This window comes from Callorhinus ursinus, unplaced genomic scaffold, assembly GCF_003265705.2.
Source record: "Callorhinus ursinus isolate GAN/ISIS: 27379988/994484 unplaced genomic scaffold, GSC_fseal_2.0 scaffold44, whole genome shotgun sequence".
In the NCBI taxonomy this organism is placed as follows: Eukaryota; Metazoa; Chordata; class Mammalia; order Carnivora; family Otariidae; genus Callorhinus; species Callorhinus ursinus.
This window is the reverse complement of record NW_027397106.1, coordinates 832,168-855,172: the sequence shown is the minus strand read 5'-3', so window position 1 is coordinate 855,172 and position 23,005 is coordinate 832,168. Positions and strand designations below refer to the sequence as shown.

The 23,005-nt window shown below is 45.7% G+C and overlaps 1 protein-coding gene across 1 annotated transcript; it reads right to left on the bottom strand.

The window, feature by feature from the left end:
- Positions 1–10,984: 10,984 nt before the first annotated feature.
- Positions 10,985–18,024, bottom strand: LACRT (lacritin). Its single transcript, XM_025883370.2, has 5 exons — positions 17,937–18,024; positions 17,537–17,602; positions 14,753–14,811; positions 12,283–12,387; positions 10,985–11,122 (listed from the first exon to the last, which is right to left on the bottom strand). The coding sequence occupies exons 2-5, from the start codon at positions 17,548–17,550 to the stop codon at positions 11,058–11,060; spliced, it is 243 nt and encodes an 80-aa protein (XP_025739155.2). The 5' UTR covers positions 17,551–17,602; positions 17,937–18,024; the 3' UTR covers positions 10,985–11,057.
- Positions 18,025–23,005: the final 4,981 nt, after the last annotated feature.

Sequence of the window (23,005 nt, the reverse complement as noted above, 5' to 3'; positions counted from 1 at the left end):
GGGCAGCTAAGTGCAGAAAGATCCCACTTCCAGGGCACCCTGGAGCATACAGGGAGGGAGAGCAGCATCTGTCTTGCTTCTCAGTCAGGCTCCAGCTGTTCTTCCTGAGTGAGGCCGTTGTTCCCTTCTTCAGGGTCCAGTTTCTCTGCAGGAAGTTCTGAGCCAGACTTGGCTCTGCCTGGGTAGCCTCTGGGAAACCTTTCCATCTGGGAGATAGGGCCTCGAGAATGTTGCCCACATGCACTGGCTGCGCAGTGCCCCACAGAAGACCTGGCGCGCTGGGCTAGGGGTCTGTGAGAGCGGCAGTTACCGGGATGCGTCCTGAGCAGCTCCCCCCTCCCCCACCCTACGGGGCTCTGACCATGCTCCTTCCCTCTCCTCTTCAGGCCCCTACCCACCTCCCTCCAACCACACACACGATATCCACTACACTGTTGATGCCGTATCGCTGTCTGATTCACAGGCCCCATTTAAATGTTGCCAGACGTCCCAGTAATGTCTTGTATGACACCAGGATCCAGTCCAAGATTACGCATGGAATGTCATTGTCACAGTTCCTTAGTCTTTCCTTGACTTTTGTGGCTTTTCCACTTCAGCACAGTAGAGGCCCCCTTGTGTAGAATGTCCCCCAGTTTGGGTACATCTGATGCTTCCTCATGATTAGATCGAGGTTCTGCTTTTTTGGCAAGAATATCAGGAAGTCATACTGTATTTTTCATATTATATTCTGTCAGGTGGTTCATAATTTCGATTTGTTCCATTTTTGTGGTGTTAACTTTGCTTGCTCATCACTGATTAACGTGACGTCTGCCAGTAATCCACAGTAATCCACTGTGGATTACTCTCCCCCCCCCTTTTTTTAAAGATTTTATGTATTTATTTGAGAGAGAGGGAGAGAGAGAGAGAGAAAGAGCATGAGCGGTAGGGAGAGGCAGAGGGAGAAGGAGAGGGAGAAGCAGACTCCTCGCTGAGCAGGGAGCCCCACGTGGGGCTTGTTCCCAGAACCCCGGGATCAGGATCGGAGCAGAAGGCAGATGCTTAATAAGTGAGCCACCCACTCTTTTCCCTCTTTGTAATTAATATATATTTTGTTGGAAGGTACTTTGAAGCTATGTGAATATCCTGTTCCTCATCAAACTTCTACCAGTTTTAGCCCTCACTCATGCTTCCTGGCTGAATTATTGATTCCTGTGGCTGCCAAATAGTGACTTTTCTAGTTCAATCATTCCCTCTACATTCATTAGCTGTCGTTCTGCTGTTAGGAAAAATTTTTCTCACTTCCCCATTTATTCATTAATTTTTTTCTATCAATATGGACTCATGACTTCCTCTTTAGTCAATGAATTATAATTGTGTTACTATCATCATTAATTATTATTATAATCTTTTATAATCTTTTTCTTCTCCATGGAACGTGGTTAGCCTGAGACAAGCTGGCAGTGGTGGGGGTAAGTGGGCCTTCTGGTCAGCTCCTGTATTCTTTTGTCATGTCTCGGTCATTCTTTGAGTGCTTTTTTTTCCTCCCGGCACAAGGCATTCCAGACTCATCATGTACTTTGTTCTAGCCCCACCTGGTATGAGCCATTTCTCCAAGGACCTCTGCTTTCTTACCGGTATTTAGATACAAGGATATGGTGTGCTCATGGTTCTTCAGATGTCGCTGCTTCCAGGCCTTTCCATGGTCACAGCTGGGAATATACGTACGTATGTATGTACATACGTACACGTGTATGTATGTATGTATGTGCATTTGTACAAGTAAGTAACACATGCAACGTTTACATCTAGATGTATTTCTACATCTATTTATATATACTGAAAACTGTGAGTTCTTTATTAAAAGATTTATTTGAGAGAGAGGGAGAGAGTGCACACGTGCGCACATGAGTGGGGTAGAGGGAGGGAATCCCAAGCTGACTCCCCACTCAGCACAGAGCCCGCTGCGGGGCTCCATCTCATGACCCAGGAGATCATGACCTGGGCCAAAACTAAGAGTCCGATGCTTGGCCGACTGAGCCACCCAGGAGCCCCTGAAAACCATGAGTTCTTATTGTTACGTCCCCTTTCAGTCTCGCACCAGACAGTTCAGGCCCACTCACTCTGCAATGGGTAGAGCCCCCTCCCCACGCTGCTTGGGCTCTGATACCCCACGCGAGGCCGCTACTTTCCCTCTTGCCCCTGCTGCCCCTGGGCGTCAGACACCCTCCTCATCTCTCTACATTTCCAGCACCGTGCTCCGGCTTTCCAGCAATCCCCCGGCCTCCTGCCCTGCCCTGCCCTGCCCAGGGTGGATACCTACTCCGCTGGGCTCTGCCTACTGGTGCTCCTACTGAATTATTCAGGGGGGAAGTCAGCAATGGGGGCAGGCTGAGAGGAAGACAAAATGAAGCAGTTACTTTGTTATTGATCTATCTTTTAATTCATTGCTTATAGTTTAGTTTTGCTTTGTGGCCCAATCTGAGAATCTTTTGCTTTTAATGCATGAATCTATGCTGTTTTTATTTATTCATATGATAAGGTGTGTTTGGTCCTAGTTTTATCTTCTTCACGCTGTCCTTCCATCTTACTATATTTTATCATTTATATTTTGCTATGTGATCTGTGTTTCTTTTTTCTCTTTTATGTGTAGTACTTCTGATAACATAAAAGATTCATAGTTTGGTTATGGTCCGATTCATTATTTTTATACCCATAACTTCAAATGATGTACTCAATTCGGTATTATGTAGAGTTGATTCCCCCTACTAGCAATAATTAAAATAGTGTATTTCTACTTTCTTCCTTTCTCTTGACCATCTGATTTTCATGGATTATGGACTTATTATTACTTCTTCTAGTAATTTCCTTTATACTTCTGTTACTTGCTTTAGCAGGTTAAAAATAGTTTTTGATACTCCAACTACAAAGGTTGCTCACGTCAGCTTATTTATATTAACTCCTGTTTGCTTTTCTCTCCTCTCATCCCTATGCTGATCTTTGGTTACATACTCATAGCTCTTAACACTTACCTTCTGCCCTGTAACCATAATTCCTGCAACAACTTTAGCTTTTTTTCTTGCACTGAAATGGATTTAGCACTCACAGCTAATCCTTTTACCTCATTTTCTCTGTTTATCTCTTGGCGCTAGAGTTTATGTCTAATAGTGTTTTTGAAAAGGGTTCATAGGAATGAAATTCCCTGAATTTGGCATGCTGGAGATATTTGTCTGTTGCCTTTAGCCTGGTAAAATAGTTTGATTTAGTACAAAGTATTTGGGTCTCACTTTTCTTCTCCCAGAGGACTTTAGAGATTTCTTCACTGTCTTTTGGTGGTGTAGTCTGGAGGCAACCTGAATAGTTATTTCCCCTCAGTAAATGTGTTGATAGTTTTCCCTGAATGCCCAATGACCCTTTCTTTATTTTCCAAGATAAGGAATTTTATTAGGCCAGTTCTCAGCATTGGTCTTTTTTAATTTAACTTAATTTTATTTATTTATTTGAGAGAAGAGAGAGAGTGAACGAGCAGGAGCAGGGGGTGAGTGCAGAGGGAGAGGGAGAAGCAGGCTCACAGCTGAGCAGGGTGCCCGATTTAGGGCTCAATCCCAGGACCCCGAGATTATGACCTGAGCTGAAGGCAGCCGCTTAACCAACTGAGCCACCCAGGCGCCCCAGCATTGATCTTTTTGAATCACTTTTTCCTTTCAACCTATAGATTAAAGTTTTCTACTTTTAATTTTAATTTTTAACTGTGGTAAAATACACACAACATAGAATTTACCATAGAGCCCACTTTCGCTCTACAGTTCACTGGTGTGAAGTATTTTCACGTAGTTGTGCAACCAATGTCCAGAACTTGTTCATCTTGCAAAACTGTAACTCTATACCCACTAAACAGCTCCTGGTTTCCCCTCCCCCCAGCCAGATTCCAGTTTTTTTTCTATTTTTAAGGATCGCTGTCTTCAATTATGTTTTCCTTTTGTGGAGCAGAAAGTATACATAGGGCAGATCTGGTTACAAACAAGGTGTTCTTGATTTTGCTCTTCTGAGTATATCGTGTCCCTTAGAGAAGTGCGTTGTCAGCTCTGCCCATGAGCTGTCACTATGGGACACACTGTGTCAGCATCCTCCCTCGATCTGATTCCAGTTTCAGGAGACTTGGCAGAAGTTCTTCATAGAAAGTGTTACTGGAGGTTTTAAGTGCTTTCTATTTTCATCCAAAATGGAACTGACATAGATTTCTTGACTTCCCCTCTTTACACTTGGAATTATGTTATAGAGGGTTTTTCCCCCCATTAATTTGTATATAATTTATTTAGACTATAATCCCCATCTGAACATTAAACATCCCTAACCCCAGGAAGCAGGAATACAACCACAAACCCAGAAATAAGCCCATTTTAATTAAAGTTATTTTTTTTGTCATTTCATGAAATTTGGGGTGGGAAGGGAGGTAGAAAGCTGTGGCTAGCCTTCCCTCTGGACACAGATGTGTTTGTACGAACCTTCAGTGGTTTGCTCCACAGAGACCACACTCTGCCCACCCCCACCTCCCAACCGAAGTAAGGAGTGGACAGGCTCCTACCACAAGGGGGAGCTGTCTGCTTCTTTTATCCCCCTGCAGCCGACAGTCTGCCTGGATCCTTCCACGGCTGCCAAGGTCTCTGGCATTGAAAGAAATTTCAGCCCGGCGGCGGGGTCCTCTGGAACAGTATCTGGCAGTCTGTTCCCCTTCATCAGGTTTTGTCATGATCACTGTGCCTCCAAAGGCACCTATGTTTGGATGCGCGGTGGTTGAAGTTTTTCTCCCGTGAGGCTGGCGGACCTGATTCGTGTCGGGGTGCTGGAAAGCAGGTCTCCTCGAGGCCTGGGTGGGTCTTATCAGCGGGGAAGATGGGAGAAGTGTTGTGTGCAGGAATGGGCCTCCGTGCATGGTGCCTACGGGGATCCCCTTTCAGTACACAGACCACTTGTGAAGCATGTTACCTACTGACTGTATACTGAGATGGATCCCACAGACCTGCTTCTTCCAGCTACCTGTCCGGCGAAGAGGTAGCACACAGGCCCAAAACATGTTGGGAGAGTAGAGAGGTAATAGTGTCAACCCGCGATGGTGGGGTTTTCTCTTTCTCCTAATGCAAGTGCCTGACGTAAGCTTTGATTGCCACAGCGTCCACTTCCAAGAGGCACCTGCATCCAAGAGGCTTGTCTTGGATAAACGCATTGCGGGCCACAGGACTAGACACAGAGCCAGGCTGCCTGCCCCGCTCAAGGCTCCTCTGTTTTCCAGCTCTTGCTTGGTTTCGATAACTGACCATTTATGCTGCTTGAGTTTTCTCTCCCATCGCTATAAATTCCTGCTCTGACGTTTTAAATTCATCAATGGCGAGCGAGCCTGTGGAACCCTAGGTCCCCACCCTTGACCCCAATAAAAGCAGAACCCCAGGCCTGCGTGCTCTTTCCTCCCCATGATCTTGCTGTGTGGCCCCAGGCATCCCCTGTCATTTCCAGGTCTTATAAGTAATAAACCTTTTTTTTTCCTTCCAAGTTTCATGATGGTTATTGCTGAAGGGCATCTTGCAATCATAATAAGAATCACGAGGGCCACCGCATTGGTTATTGATAGGCTGAGACCTGCATAAAACAAAAGTATGGGGAAATTAATTTCACAGGATGAGAATGGAGAGGAAGGGGAAAGTAGTGATCCACTCAGTTTTCGGCTAATATTTATTGAGTGCCTGCTATGTTCTGGAAACTGTTTAAGGCACGGGGGATATATCAGTGAAAAGAACAGAAACCCCTGCCCTCATGGTGCTTCACATTCTAGTGAAGAAAACAGACAAGTAAGCAAATTCTATAGTATACTAGATGGTGAGCAATGCTAGAAGGTGAGCAAGTTCACGAGATCTGCATTCTAAAATGGTGCCTGTAGTTAACAATACAGTGTCATGCACTTAAAGACTTGTTAAGAGGGTAGATGCCATGCTGAGATGCTAAGTGTTCTTAACACACACACACACACACACACACACACACGGAGCAAGGGACACAAGAAATCTTTTGGAGGTGATAGTTATGTTTACGACCTTGATTGTGGGGATGGTATCGTGGGTGTATGCGTATGTCCAAACTTGCCAAAATGTATACATTGAATATGTGCCATTTCTTTGGGTATATTAAATATACCTCAAAAAAGCTGAAAAGAAGAAAAAGAAATGCTAAGGACAAAATAAAGTAGGGAATGTATGGGAGGATAGTGGTAATTTTAGGTGGGCTGGCCAGGAAAGGCTTCTCTGAAAGGGTGGTATTTGGATAAAGATCTGAAGTAAGTGAGGTAGTGAGCCATGCAGATTATATGACAGATGTTAATATATATCTTTTGCAATTATTTAAACCTTGAATAAAAAGTTCTAGATGCCAAACTCATTGTATGAGGTCAGCATTACCTTGATTCCAAAACCAGACAAAGACCCTACTAAAAAGGAGAATTAAAGACCAATATCCCTGATGAACATGGATGTAAAAATCCTCAACAAAATACTAACTAACTGAATCCAACAGTACACTGAAAGGATTATTCACCATGATCAAGTGGGGCTTATTCCTGGGCTGCAGGGGTGGTTCGACATCCACAAATCAATCAATGTGATACACCACATTAATAAAAGAAAGGATAAGAACCGTATGATCATCTCAATAGATGCAGAAAAAGCATTTGACAAAATACAGCATCCTTTCTTGATTAAAATCCTCAGAAAAGTAGGGATAGAAGGAACATACCTCAACATCATAAAAGCCATATACAAAAGACCCACAGTTAGCATCATCTTCAATGGGGAAAAACTGAGAGCTTTTCCTCTAAGGTTAGGAACATGGTGGGGATGTCCACTCTCACCACTGTTGTTCAACATAGTACTGGAAGTCCTGGCCTCAGCAATCAGACAACAAAAAGAAATAAAAGGCATCCAAATGGGCAAGGAAGAAGTCAAACTTCACTATTTGCAGATGACATGATACTCTATGTAGAAATCCCCAAAGATTCCACCAAAAAACTGCTAGAACTGATACATGAATTCAGCAAAGTTGCAGTATATAAAATTAATGTACAGAAATCTGTTGCATTCCTATACACCAATAATGAAGCAGCAGAAAGAGAAATCAAGGGATTGATCCCATTTACAATTGCACCAAAAACCATAAGATACCTAGGAATAAACCTAACCAAAATGGTAAAAGATCTGTACATTGAGAACTATAGAACACTTAATGAAAGAAATTGAAAAAGACACCGAAATGGAAAAACATCCCATGCTCATGGATCGGAAGAACAAATATTGCTAAAATGCCTATTCTACCCAAAGCAATCTACACATTCAATGCAATCCCTATTGAAATAACATAAGCATTTATCACAGAGCTAGAACAAACATTCCTAAAATTTGTGCGGGACCAGAAAAGACCCTGAACAGTCAAAAGAATGTTGAAAAAGAAAGCAAAGCAGAAGGTATCACAATTCCGGATTTCAAGCTCTATTACAAAGCTGTAATCATCAAGACAGTATGGTACTGGCACAAAAACAGAAACATAGATCAATGGAACAGAATAGAGAACCCATAAATGGACCCTCAACTCTATGGTCAACTAATCTTCAACAAAGTAGGAAAGAATAGCCAATGGAAAAAAGACAGTTCCTTTAACAAATGGTGTTGGGAAAATTGGGACAACTGGACAGCCACATGCAGAAGAATGAAACTGGGCCACTTTTTGCACCATATACAAAAATAAAATAAAAATGGAATGAAAGACCTAAATGTAAGAAAGGAAACCATCAAAACCCTAGAGGAGAGCACAGGCAGCAACCTCTCTGACCTCGACCTCAGCAACTTCTTATTAGACATGTCTCCGGAGACAAGGGAAACAAAAGCAAAAATGAACTATTGGTACTTCATCAAGAAAAAAACTTCTGCACAGAGAAGGAAACAATCAACAAAACTAAAAGACAACCTATGGAATGAGAAAGATATTTACAAATGATATCAGATAAAGGGCTAGTGTACAAAATCTGTAAAGAACTTATCAAACTCAACACCCAAAGAACAAAGAACAAACAATCCAGTTAAGAAATGGGCAGAAGACATGAATAGACCTTTTTCCAGAGAAGACATCCAGATGGCCAACAGACACACGAAAAGATGCTCTACATCTCTCATCATCAGGGAAATGTCAATCAAAACCACAATGAGATACCACCTCACACCTATCAGAATGGCTAAAATTAACAACTCAGGAAACAACAGGTGTTGGCGAGGATGTGGAGAAAAGGGACCCCTTTTGCACTGTTGGTGGGAATGCAAACTGATGCAGCCGCTCTGGAAAACAGTATGGAGGTTCCTCAAAAAATTAAAAATTGAACTACTCTGTGACCCAGTAATTGCACTACTGGGTATTTATCCAAAGGATACAAAACTGCTGATTTGAAGGGGCACATGCACCCCAATGTTTATAGCAACACTATCAACAATAGCCAAATTATGGAAAGAGCCCAAATGTCCATCAAGTGATGAATGCATAAAGAAGATGTGGTATATATACACAATGGAATATTACTCCACCATCGCAAAGAACGAAATCTTGCCATTTGCAATGATGTGGATGGAACTAGAGTGTATTACGTTAAGCGAAATAAGTCAGTCAGAGAAAGACAAATACCATATGATTTCACTGATATGTGGAATTTAAGGAACAAAACAGATGAACTAGGGGAAGGGAAGGAAAAATAAAATAAGATAAAGACAGAGAGGGAAGCAAACCATAAGAGACTCTTAACTACAGGAAACAAATTGAGGGCTGCTGGAGGGAAAGTGGGTAGGGGGATGGGCTAAATGGGTGATGGGCATCATTTGGAACGAGCACTGGGTATTGTATGTGGGTGATGAATTGCTGGATTCTGATCCTGAAACCAGTGTTGCACTGTATGTCAAATAACTTGAAATTAAATTAAAAAATTATATATCTTGGGGCACCTGGCTGGCTCAGTTGGTGGAGCTTGTGACTCTGATATTGAGGTTGTGAGAGTTTGAGCCCCATATTGGGTGTAGACCCTACTTACAAAAATAAAATAAAATAAAATAAAAAAATTCTAGATGCCAGCTTTAAAATGTGTGAAGGGGTAATTGGCTTAAACATTTTTTTTTAGAACAAACTATCAGAGAAATTAAGAAAACAATTCAATTTACAATAGCATCAAAAAGAATAAAAATACTTAGGAATATATGTAACCAAGGTGATAAAAGATTTGTACAGTGAAAACTCTAGGATGTACGTACATATCAATATAATGAACATTATTCAGCCACAAGGAAAAAGGAAATTCTGCTGTTTGCATCAGTGTGGATAGATCTAGAGGGCGTTATGCTAAGTGAAATAAGTCAAACAGAGAAAAACAAAGACTGTATGAATTCACTTATGTGGGGTCTTGAAAAATCAGAACTCGTAGAAACAGAGTACATTGGTGATTGCCAGAGGCTGGGAAGTGGGGGAAATGAGTGATGGGGGTCAAAGGGTATGTACTTCTGGTTATAAGATGAAGCCTGTAGCCTGAAGAGAGGATGAGTTTGGGGATGGGAGTGCATATTAGTTTCCTAGGGCTTCCCATAATAAAGTAAAATGGATGATTTTGAATCATGCTCTCTCTGAAACTGGTAGGGGAGAATCCTATCTTGCCTCTTCTAGCTTTTGGTATTTGCTGGCAATCCTTGGCATTCCTTGGCTTGGAGATGCATCGCTGCAGTCCCTGACTCCGTTGTCACCTGGCTATCTACCCCTGTGTGTGTGACACTTCATGTGCGACACTGTGTCCAAATTTCTCTTTTCTTTGAAGGACAATAGTCATATTGGATTAGGGGCTCACTGTAGTTCGGTATAACCTCACTAATTACATCTGCAATGATCCAATTTCCAAATAAGGTCACCTTCTGAGGTACCAGGGGTTAGGACTTCCACAAATCATTCTGGGGGACACAATTCAACACATAAAAGGGTGGCAGTCTACTTGAGGGTGAAGGGGCCTATGTACCCACTGTTGACTGTAATCGGCACTTCAAGGGGGCTTGCTACTGGAGGGCCCCCCGTGCCTCCTGGGCAGCGTTCTCAGAAATGGAGGATGTGTGGTCATGGAGGGATGAGGGAGAAGGGAGATGTGTTTCTTCATTCATTTAAAACAAGGTCTGGGTGGAATGCTTTCATCTCCAGGATAGAGGGAGTGGGTGTCAGGTAGGGTGGAGGAAGGACCATCTAGAATCAAGGACTCTGGGAGTGTTAGAAAGCAGACCTGCCATGTGTCAGGCTCAGGAAGAGTGCTGGTGGGAGAGTAATTGCCCTGTCTTCCTCCATGGTCATGAGTATTCTTCCCCTGCTCACCTGCATGCAGAGTGTGAAGTGTGGTCCCGGACTGTGGTGGAGGGAAACGGGAGATACGGGATAATCACATGGATCCTCGCATGGGTTCAATTGGCCTTTTTAGTCAAGTGCCAGCTATCATTGCAGTGGCTCATTATTTTACTGATCTGATCTAATTAACCACTGCCATTCCCTTTGGCCCAGTGTAGAAAGTGTGAATGGAAGGCAGGAGGGATGCATTTTTATTAAGGGCACCAGAAAATGGCTTTAATAGAATGACTCAGACTTTGACTATTTTCGGGATGACAAATCCTGGTTCTTTGGAGGTTGATTTAATTTTTGGAAACGCTAAAATGTCACTAGGCACTGTACGTGAAGGATTCAACCAGAACTGGAGTGGCATTTGCAGTAGAAGGAGGCCCAGCACGTGGGGCAGTGGCTCAGCGTGAATAAAAAGTGCTTGTTAGAGGCTGTGTCCTCAAGGCAGGCTGTGACTGGCCGAGGGCCCGGGTCAGGACACCCAGGGCCTCTTGGCTTTCTAGGTAGGGTTTTGCTCTCCATCTCCTCCGGGGCCCACCCCACAGAGCACAGACACACAGCGAGTTGGATGCTTCAGTTTAATCATGCTGGGCTGCAAGCATGTTTAAGGCTCTGAGTCCAGGGACCCCATTCTTTTCAGCTTCTCAGACTACAGCTACATTGAATTTTTCAACCAAGTTTTTCAGATTTTTGTCCCGTTCAGCTCCACCTAGAAGAAAGCAGAGGTGAGAATGAGGTTCATAGGCTCCAGGCACCAACACCCACCCCCCCTTCCATCCCCCTCAACTCTGTCTTCTGCTTTCCAACCTCACCCAGCCCCTGGAGGGCCTTGCACAGAAGTTGGAGGGACGGAGGGAGGTTAGATTCATAGATTCACCAAAGGCCGAGGGACATGCCCCTTCCCCACTTGGGCAGGCTCTGCAGTGGGAAGGCTGGGGCTTAGACTGCAGGGGCAATCTAGTATCAGGCAACCATGTGGTTTGAGTGTGGATGAGAAATTGGAGGCATTTAAAGGCACAAAAGGAGACATTTGAAGGAGGAAAGGTTCAAGGGGAGGGGAGGGGCTGTGGTGGTTGCAGGTGTCCTGTGTGGGGTGGAGTCAGGTGTTCCTGCCCACCTCCTGCCCCTGGATGATGGATGGTGAGTATTCCTGTTCCCACAGAGCTTTGCCTTGGGAGGCACTCACCCTCAAAAAGACGTCTTCTACGGACACCTGGGTAGCTCTGTTGGTTAAGCAACTGCCTTCGGCTCAGGTCACGACCTAGGAGTCCTAGGATTGAGTCCCACATTGGGCTCCCTGCCTGGCAGGGAGTCTGCTTGTCCCTCTGACCCTCCCCCCACTCATGCTCTCTCTCTCTCATTCTCTCTCAAATAAATAAATAAAAATCTTAAAAAAAGATGTCTTCTAAACTGAAGTTCTTTATGCATTTTTTTTTTTTTTTGCTCTTTCTAAGCCAGGTGCTGTGACCAAGAGACTTTTATTTGCCAGGGATTCTAATTTTGGAGAAGAATCACAGTAGCAGAAAAGTCATCATTTTCAAGAAAACTCCCACCTCCCCTCCCATCCCTCACCAGACATTGTCCCGATACAAATTCCTCAAGTGAAGAAGTTTTGCTGAGGGGTCCAGCTTCTTTCTTATAGGAAGGCCCTCTTATAGGAGGGCCAGGAAAGAAACCACGCAGGCAGCAAAATCTACCATGGCAGAAGCTCCGTGTGTGGGTGCGGTGTGCACCCCTGTTTGTGCCTTTGTCCTCAGGTGAATGAATATGTGTTTCTCCCTGGGCTCGTCTCTGTGGGTGGAAGTGTCACGGAGGCCTGCCACCAGGGACTTCTCTGGGTTGTTATCTGGCATAGAGACAGAGACTTACTCAGTGGGTTTAGCTCTTCTGTACTTGGGGTGGCACTCTGTGGGTCCTGGGCCGGCTTTCGGGGTGAAGCAGGTTTTGCTGCAGTTGTAGTCCCTTCTGGTTCAGCTACAAACACACCAGTTGGTTGATTTTAGCATAGTCAAAGTTTTTTTTATTTTTGGAATGAGTGGCAGGGCCCTGGGATACCTAATATGTGCTGGGTGTCAAGACCCAGAAGTGATAAGATTTCTACACACAAGTGCCTGTTATGGACTGAATGTTCTCCCCCTCCAAATTCGTATTTTGAAATCCTAACCCCTTGATATGATGGTCCTAGGGGGTGGGGCCTGTGAGGTAATTAGGTCATGAAGGTGGAGCTCTCATGAATGGGGTTAGTGCCCTTATAAAAGAGACTCCACGGCTCTTTCTGCCATGTGAGGATATAATGAAAAGTTAGCAGTCTGTCACCAGGAAGAGGGTCCTTACTGGAACTCAAGCATGCTGGCACCTTGATCTCGGACCTCCAGCCTCCAGAACTGTGAGAAATAAATTTCTGTGGTTTAAGCTATCCAGTCTGTGGTGATTTGTTGTACAGCCCAGATGGACTAAGACAATGCCTCTTGGAAGGTGGGCAGGGTTGGGCACTTCTAATGGGTAAGGTTGGGGAGGGATTTGGGCTAGGCTATTTAGGGCGAATCAGAGAGCATGTCAGAGAGAAGCTGGGTCTTGAAGGGCAGGATTTTGTCAGGGGGGATATTCTAAAGGAGCTTCGTTGGGGGTAGGAAGTCAGTCAGCCAGAACTCAGGGCAAGGGATGCATGGAACGTGTGTGGGGAAAGCAAACCAGTTCAGTTTAGCTGATGTGGGCGGTACATGAAGGCGAAGCATGGAAAACAGGGTTAGAAATGATGTCTGAGGCTGAATAGTGGGCACTTGGCTAAGGAGTGGGGAGTGTGCGGGTGAAGGTATTAATACCACATGGGAAATTTCCCTTATCATTTAACCTCATCTTTTTCTCCCTTTTATTCACAACTTTCCCATTCTTCCTATTGATTTTTGCCTGCCTGGGTTGTCCCATTTCATCCTTAGGCTTGTCCCACCCCAATCCATGCTCCACCTATTATCACCAAGAGTAGGACACAGTCCCGCCCCCTCATTCCTCTCCCAGGCTCTACCCACAACCCCTGCTGTTAGCCCCTCCCCTTGAAGGCAGGGTCAGGAGGGAGGGAAGGACTCACTGGCCGCAGCCCCCCGGGGTGGGATCAGAGGAGCCACCTTCTGCACCTTCTGCCGCAGAAGAAAGAGGCGACAGTGAGGACTGAACCTGACCCCCGTGAGCCCTCCTACCTCCTTAGCCTCAGCTCTCAGGGGCGTTTGTGGACACAGGGAGATCCATTTCCTTATTGGTTAAATGTGCCCTTCTGCCTCATTGGTGGATCCACCAGGGTCATCTGTCTGGTGTTTAACCCCTCCTACAGCTGCTTGAAGCAGGTTCTCCTGGGAGAAGTGTAACATTCTCTGAGAACTGCCCTCCCCCACATTGCCCCTGGCCTGTGAGGGTGCCCTGAGATCCCCGCTGGGGAACCGGCTGTGGTTGGAGGGGCTCAGGTTCTTCTGTGGCAGAAGGGGACGGCGCACGGGCCATGGGCCATGCCTGAACGATTTCTGGGATTGGATCCCAGCCCTCATTCTCTTTATTCTTTCAACACGATGTTTAGCTCTCTGCTAAGTGGAGGGGGTTCAGTGCTGAGGAAGTGGAAAGACCCCGCCCTGACCCAGCGTCCATTCCAGTACATAATTCTCAAGTCATGGTGTGATGGTGCTGGAAGGGCAAGTCCTGCGTGGTGTGATAAGGGGTCTAATTTTTCCTCCATATTCTTTTTTGGAGAATTGATATCTAAACTGAGATTTGACAAATGAGAAAGCATTGGACAGGTGACATTCAGGGTTGGCTGGGGGGAGAGGACAGGGAGGGGAAAAGAGTTCCAGGCAGAGGGGAGAGCAAGAAGGAAGGTCCCGGTGTTTGTGGAGCAGCAGGGCTGTCCTGGCCTGAATAGTGCCTTTTTGGCTCTTTTCAGGAAGAGGCATCCTGAGAGACAAGGCCACTGGCAGGCCACTCCTCTTAGCAAGTGGAGTGTAAGCTAAATTTTAGCCTCCACTACTCCCTGCCTGGCACCCTTGTGCTGGGGATAACCTGCCCAGCTATATTCGGTGGCCCAGAAGCCCTGCAAGAAGGTCAATGTGGTTAGAGCATAGTGGGTAAAGGACGGTGTGTGAGGGGATGAGCCGGGAGACCAGGCATGGCCAGGGGATTCCTCACTCCCCGACCAGTGGGGTAAAGAGGCTATGTGTGGAGAACTGGGGGGAGGAGTTCCTTGCAGAGGCAGGAGGAACCAGGACAGCACTGGGAGAGAAAGAGAGGAATGAAGAGTGGAGGTAAAGCCCGGGACTGTCGGGGTTTGGGTGGGGTGCGGGGGGAGGGCCATACTCACCAGCATAGACCAAGGCTCCAGGCAGAGCTGCCAGGAAGAGGAGAGCCGAGAATCTCATGCTGTGGGATGAGAAATGAGTATAACCACAGAATCCTCAGAGGGTTCGGGAATACCAGTGCTGATACTGCTGGGCCCTTTTAAGGATACCAAGGGCCAATGGCAATCAAGTTTGGAGGGGTGTGACTTCCGTGTTCTCCTCCTCTTCTTCCCCAAACTTGCTAAGTCTCCAAGGGCTAGCTGGGGCTGGCTGATGCCTGGCATCCTTGCTGGGAGGTCCTTTCCTGACTGCCTTCCAGCCATCCTTTTCCTCCCTCTTTTCTTCTTCATCCCACTTGCCCTGTGGTTTCAATCTCTGGGATCTCAGGGACCACAGGCAGAACAAGTTTTGTTTGGGGAGATTCTGGAATGTGTCTGTTGAGGGTATTGGTAGGACTGGCATCTCCCCAGGAGGAGGTTGGGGGTTTGGAAGATCATGTTGTCTACTCCTTGCCTTGATCTGCACAGGACTTAGTGCAGAGGCTTGAAGGTTTCCCCACACTAAGTGAGTTTCCTTCCCTGGGGGGCCACACTCAGAACATTTGGGGACTGAGTTCATGGCTCCTTTCTCCTCTTGAGGGGATGGCCTTCGAGGCATGAATGACTTCTCTCGAGTTGTCTCCTGCTCTTAAGTTATTGTCTATCCCCTAGGAGGAACTCCCCAAACTCCACATGGGCCCCTGTCAATGTCTATCTTCAGGTCCAACCGATGGGAGCCCACATTTCTGAGAGGATCTTCTGATTACTGGACCATGGTGGTTCACTGAAGTTGGAACTTGGTTCTCCCTTCAAGTAGGGGAGCTGATCCATGGTGTCAACAATCAAGAAAAGCAGATAATTCTCTTTGACTTGGGATTTCTTCCTTCCATGAGCTGGGATTCAAAAGGCCCAGACCTTGAGTTCTGGCTTTGTCATATACATAGGGCAGTACATTGTTATATACTGAAAGACTTTCGGATTTTCCTTTGTCATCTAGGAGTTATGGCTCCTATGTAGAGGAGAGTGATGGAGATTGAGTAAGATAATACATGGCAAAGCATTTTTTAGACAATAAACTTCTATGCAGATGTGTGTGGGATACTTGTAGTTTGCAGAGGGCTCATCTTTCTGGGTAGGTTTGGCTCAGGCTGGTGCTAAATGCTGAATAGAATGGAATCATGGAGAAACAGGAGCCATTTGGGGGGCTTGTGAGTAGAGAATAGGGTCCTGGATATCAGTTTGTGATTCTCCATTTGCTCGGTGTTGGCTTTCACCAGGCCCCAGGTTGTTCTCCAGGCTTTTCTGCTTCAAGTCTACTCTGGAGATTGGTGTGGAAAGGGGGTATCAGGAAGTTTATAACATGAGGGTGCTTGGCTGCCTGGGTTCAGAGCATTAGTCTCCTCATTAGATAAAGGAAGAGAAAACTGATAAGGTGAGACATTACAAGCATGAGGAGTGGGTCCTTTTGGGCTATCCTTAACCCACATTTTACCCATCCTTAACCTCCAGGTAAGATGATGGTCACATTCAGGCAGCTGATTTGCTCCAGACATGGAGAGTGGGAACAGGATTAAATTAACTGCTCGCCCACTACCTCCCTGTGTGATTTGATATTTAAGATTTATATGGCATCTAATGGTGGCCAGCAGGTGAAGAGGGTTGTGTTGAATTAACGGAGGGATAGGACTTGGCATTGACTGCCTGCCTAAGGGTCCGGGCCTGGGAGCCTTGAAGATGGTGGTGGCCTTAACTTGATGGGGAAATCTTGAGGGTCAGGAGAGAGTTTTGACTACATCAGTGCCCTGGGATGTGTGTGCGTGTGTGTGTGTGTGTGTATCCGTGCATACACCATAGTAGGAGAGGCTCTGACTCTAGCTCCCAAACAGTCTCTATGAGCACATCAAAAAATCCAGCAGGAGCAAACCATGATATTTACACAAGTTTTTCTAAGAGGAAGTTAGAACTTTGGCATCAACACTAGAGCTGTCACAGAGCAGGGTCTTTCCAAATGTCACTGCTCAGCCCTGTTCTTCTCCTAATCCTTCCCTTGGCCTCATGAATTAAAGAGGCAGGTATTGACATAAATGGGAGTGAGACATTTGTTCTATAGAAATTTTTTTTTAAACTTATTTATTCGACAGAGAGTGAGCACAGGTAGGGGGAGCGGCAGGCAGAGGCAGAGGGAGAAGCAGGCTCCCCACTGAGCAGGGAGCCTGATCGAGTCCGGGGACTCGATCCCCGGACTCCAGGATCACGACCTGAGCCGAAGGTAGACGCCTTAATGACTGAGTTTGTAACAGGGCCGAGGTGAAATAATACCCCAAATTATAGGGCCTGGAAAAGAATTGGATACAGATATTAAAGAAAAGAGATACACCTCATGTATGTAGGTGGAGCTGTCTTCTGTGATGTCTCGTCTCCTAGGGTATCTGACCGCCATGATGACCCTGTCAGTTGCCACTGTGTCTTTTCTCATGTTCTGGTTATTCTCTATTCATCGTTCTTTGCTCCCCTCCTTGCCTCAGATTTATTCTCTGCCCATCTCTGCACTGGGCTGGAAGGATGACTTTTGTGGGGTACATCAACTGGGCTCTCTTGTCCTCTAGTGTCTACTTGAGTTTGGCCAATGGGAGACACCAGTGGGAGGTCAGAACGGGAAGAGGGAGAGGTCAAGGCATTTGTTCTTTCTGTTCTCCCCCTGCTTTCGCAAGTGTAGCCGGTAGGTGCTTTGGTAGGTAGACCTCTAAGATGGTTCCCAAAGATCCTCACCTCCTGGTATTCATTCCCTTGTGTAACACTCTCTGCCAAGCATGGACTGGACCTAGTGATTCACTTCTGACGAATAGAAAATGGCAAAAGTTAGAGGATGTCATTTCTGAGATTAGGTTATAAAAGACCATGACTTTTGTCTTGCTTATACACAGGTTTTAAAAGACCATGACGTCTGTCTTGCTTACACACACACACACACACACACACACACACATTCTCTCTCTCTCTCTCTCTCTCTCTCCCCCCCCCTCTGGGTCTTCTCAGCTTGTTTACCCTGATGAAGTGAGCTGCCATGGCATGAGCTGCTCTGTGGAGAGGCCCACATGGCAAGCATAGCCTGCAGCCAGGGAGAAACAGAGGCCCTCAGTCCAACAGTCTATGAGAAACTGAATCTTACCAACAATCATGTGATTGAGTTTGGAAGTGGATCCTTCTGTAGTTGGGTCTTGAGGTGACTGCAGTCTCGATGATACCTTCATCGTGCCTTGTCAGAGACTCTGAGCAGAGGACCCAGCTAAGCTACAGCTAGACTCCTGGTCCACAGCGATTGTGAGGTAGGAAGTGATGTTATTTGAAGCTGTTAGGTTTTGGAATAATTTGTTATGAAGCCACAGATAATTAGTGCAACATGGAGTAGCAATGGCTGTGTTCTTCTATGACAATAGCTTCTGTCTGGTGAAACTGGTTCCACAGCTCCATCTCCTAACTGGTGTCAGGGAATGCCATTTCCTTGCCCTGCTGCTTCACTGCTAGGAATGGTAATGCCTTTCTGCTGTCGTGAGTACTTACTTGCACCTCTGTAAATATTTTTTTTTTTCACTAAAAAGTCTCTTAAAAAGGTCTTTCTGAGTGTGCCATCTGTTTTCCGCCAGGACCCTGAGTGATACACCCCACCCTGTCTGACCCATGCTGAATGTCTTTTCCTTGTTCCCCTCCTCCTGGGTGTTAAACCCCGTCCTGGGGTTAGAGGGTTAGCAGACACTCCAAAGGAAGAAGTGACACAGACTCTTGAGGTAGATAACTCACATATTTAAGACACAGACATAAGCTGTATTTACGAGGGGTATATTACCCTGACTGCTGTGGTTCACATGGCTGGTCTTCTCTGCCAAGCTCTTATGCGCTTGCCCAAACTGCCATACTCCCCTGATGCCCCTGATCATTCATCTTACCCATGGTAAGGTATGAAGACAAAGCAATAGAGTGGAATTTTTTAAAAGACTCTTTCTTATTCTACTTATTTAACAAACATACAGCATGCAATATGTGCCAAGCAAGCACTGTTTTCAGAGCTTTAGAAATTTTAATCTCATTTAATCCTCAAAACCCCCCAATGAGATAGCTACTATTAATACTCTCACTTTACAGATGATGAAACTAAGGCAAAGGCAGGGTAAGGGAATGGCCCATGATCACACAACTGGTATGGGGCATAGCTGGTTTCAAACATGGGCTTTTTGTCTCCAGAATCTGTGCTATCAACCACAAGTCCATGCCTGAATATTAAATTCTATTTTATATTTAATATTAAGCCTCCATAACATTAAGTTTCTCTAGTCTTAACTAATCAGGACCTGTATTAATCAGGGTTCTCTAGGGAAAACAGAGCTAATTGTGTGTGTGTATATGTATTTATTTATTATTTTAAGGAATTGGCTAATATGATTATGGAGGCTGGCAAGTTCAACATCTGTAGTTCACATCTGAAGGCTGTCTGCTGGCAGAATTCTCTCTTGCTCAGGGAAGATCAGCCTTTTGTTCTGGCCAGGCTTCAACTGATTACATGAGGCCCACCCATATTCTGAAGGGCAATCTGCTTAACTCACGGTCCACTGATTTAAGTATTAATCTCATCCAAACCCTCCTCACAGAAACATCTGGAATAATGTTTGACCCTATATCCGAGCACTGTGGCCCAGTCAAGTTGACACATAAAATGAACCATTACAATATCCTTCAACATTTTGATTTTGGAAGGTTTAGTGAACATCAGGTAGGGCCTAGAGGGAAAAAAATACATGTCACGTGCAACTTCAGGAAGCTTTTTCCAGGCCTTAATGTGAAGGACTCTTTTATTTATTTTTTTTCTGTTCCCGGTTTCACAGGTGAAGTGGTGAGCTCCAGGGAGCCACAGAATAAGTCCATAAAGAACAAAGAGCCAGCCCTGTTGCCTATGGTCTAAGCAAAAAGAATTCTCGTGGCTCCCATGTGATCCAGCTACTTCCCTTGGCAATGACCAGATAGGGACTTGAAGTGAAAGGCCAGGGTTAAGGGTCACAAATTTCAATGACTACAGGAGTCAGGCAGGTAACATAAATGAGCCAGGCAGGCCAGATGTAAGGCAGACAACAGTGCAATGATAAATGATGTGTCCCTCTACCTCAAGGCTAGGGAATCAGGAGAAATGGTAGAGCTGGAGCAAACTGGGGTGTGCCTGTGCCTTCTAAAGTGGTCAGCTGCCCCTCCCTGGAGCTGATTGTTGCCAGACATTCAACCTCTTCAAGGGAAACGGGAGATCTGGATTTTCCTGTGAAATCTCCTGATTTTATTTATTTCTTTTTCTTCTTTTTTTTAATGTAGTATTTTTACTTTCTATTTTGAAATAACTTCAGACTTACAGGGAATTTGCAAAAATAGTAGAGTCTTCACATACTCTTCCTAGGTCCACTGGGTACTGGAGTCCCCAAATGTTAACATTTAATCATGCTTGCTTTATCAATCTTTGTGTCTCTTTCTCATCTTTTCCTGAACTTTTTGAGAATTGGAGCAGAATTTTTAGTAGACCTGACAGAAGACCCCTTCAGAACTAAGTGTTCACTTCATGACTATTTCCATAATGGCAGATTCTGCTCCTTGTGGGCTAATTTTATCTTTGGAAACAACAGTTAATTGACCAGCCAGGATTTGGTGGAGTTTTCTTTTTCTGCAAACAGTGCTTCCAAATATGTCAAATCTCCCTTTCCCATTTTTAAGCGACATATTGAGCAGATTCCGCATTTTTGGTGTCTTTCGGTTATTAAGGGTCCTTCCAGTTTAAAACTTTACCTCCTTTTTTCTCCCCCAGCAGACACTTAACTGGAGAGACATGAAAGGGGAAGGAGTCCAGTTCTGAATCTCAGGGAGGTGGGACAGGGCAGGCAGAGATCTTCTGAGGAAACTGGTCACTGTTAATGGAGGGCGAAGTCCTCATTTTCTGGCTTGGTCTCCATTCATCTTCTCCTCTGAGGACATCCACTGGATGCAGGGTATGATGGTCTCCAGGTGGAGGGTGCTCAACTTCACCCCAGCTCATGCCATTGCTGTGGAACTCCTCAACAAATGGCAGTTCCCTTGGGCCCTGCCCGTGGCCCATAGCACAATGCTCTCACCAGGCTCTGCCTCCTTTCTTCTGGCCTGGAACCCCCTCCCCCCTTGCCCTGGGGCAGACTCTTGGCCCTTGACCACTCTCCTAAATACATTCATGAGAGCAAAGGGAAATTTCGAGTTGTCTTCCTCGCCCTCCAAAGGCTTTGGGAGACTGAGGTGAGAGTGTCTTCTTGCATCTCTTTTATGGCCTACCATGGAAAACTTCCTGCCTCTAGAAGTTTCAGATGGCAAGCAGGCACATTTCGTTGTTCACTCTGCCCTGTGGTAGAAATTGCCACAGGGACACCAACATTCATTCTGATCATCTTCCTCCTGGACATTTCCCAACCCTTGCAGTTAAGTGTGGCTGTGAGACCGAGTTCTTGCCAACAATGTGTATCACTTGCTAGTGTAGCCCAGACAAACCTCCAAGCAATCTGTTGCATGCTCCTTCCACTCTTCTGCAGTTGCAATGGTATGAAGATGACAGGTATTGAAGGTGGCGGAACAATTGCCAGGCTGAATCCCTAAATAATTACATGGAGAAGACTGACTACTGCCCCCTTCCCTCAAATCTGATACATGAGAAAGATACAAACTTCTACTGTGTTTGAGCCACTATACTTTGGGTTATTGTTTATAGTAGTGTAGCCTTCCCTAACTAATATATTCTTGCTACCTGGGGTCACAAGCTCTCCCCAAAGCTGTCCTACGGTGTTCCAGTCTGGGAAGCTCCAGGTCAGTCTAGAGCGAGCATCCATCCATAAAGGGTGATACCAGTCTCCTCTTAACTAGAACCTGCTGTCTATGAGTGATTCCCACAGCCCCTTACTTGACTTGAAGGATGGTGGGGGCATCTCCCTCCCTTCTTTCATGGGGGCATTCAAGAAAAAGCTCTTTGATAGGAGCACTGCATTCCCCACAGAGCCAGTGACCCTGATGATGCCATTTTTCTCCTATCCACAGGGCAGGGAATGCCAGTCCTGGGCCTGATTGGGGTTGGGTGGCTTTTCCAACTCTTGATAAGTTCCAGGGTGGTGTAATGCTTCAGGTGTCAGAAGGTCTTCACTGAATGTAGGGTATTAGTGGCCTGTGGTTTCCAGCTGTGGACCCTAGTGCCAATTCCAGGGCTGTGGAAAAAGTCTCACTCAACGGGATACCTGGGTGGCTCAGTCGGTTAAGCATCTGCCTTTGGCTCAGGTCATGATCCCAGGGTCCTGGGATCGAGGCCCGTATCAGGCTCCTTGCTCTGTGGGGAGCCTGCTTCTGCCTCTGCCTGCTTCTCTCACTCTCTCATTCTCTCTGACAAATAAATAAATAAAATATTAAAACAAAGTCTCACTCCACATTCTGCTGCATAACAAAATGTCATTGGGCAGGGAAAGCAAGAAATGAGGGCAACCAGTTGGTAATTGAGGCTCAGCCCCTGCAGACATGGGTGAGGGGGTGGGTACGAACTTTCTGGGACCTGTGCTCTCTGGAAAGGCTCGGTCTGGAAGCTGTGGTTCAGGGTGAAGGACTAGGGTGCTCACTGATACCTCATGGAGGGCTCCCCCAACCTGTGGGCACCTGACTATGCTTTTTACATCACCTCTCTTTTTTTTTAAATTTTTTATTGTTATGTTAATCACCATATATTACATCATTTGTTTTGGTGTAGTGTTCCATGATTCATTGTTTGTGCATAACACCCAGTGCTCCATGCAGAATGTGCCCTCTTTAATACCCATCACCAGGCTAACCCATCCCCCCACCCTCCTCCCCTCTAGAACCCTCAGTTTGTTTTTCAGAGTCCATCATCTCTCCTGGTTCGTCTCCCCCTCTGACTTACTCCCCTTCATTCTTCCTCTCCTGCTATCTTCTTCTTTTTCTTTTTTCTTAAAATATGTCGCGTTATTTGTTTCAGAAGTACAGATCTGTGATTCAACAGTCTTACACAATTCACAGCGCTCACCGTAGCACATATCTTCCCCAATGTCTATCATCCAGCCACCCCGTCCCTCCCACCCCCCACCACTCCAGCAACCCTCAGTTTGTTCCTGAGATTAAGAATTCCTCATATCAGTGAGGTCATATGATACATGTCTTTCTCTGATTGACTTATTTCACTCAGCATAACAC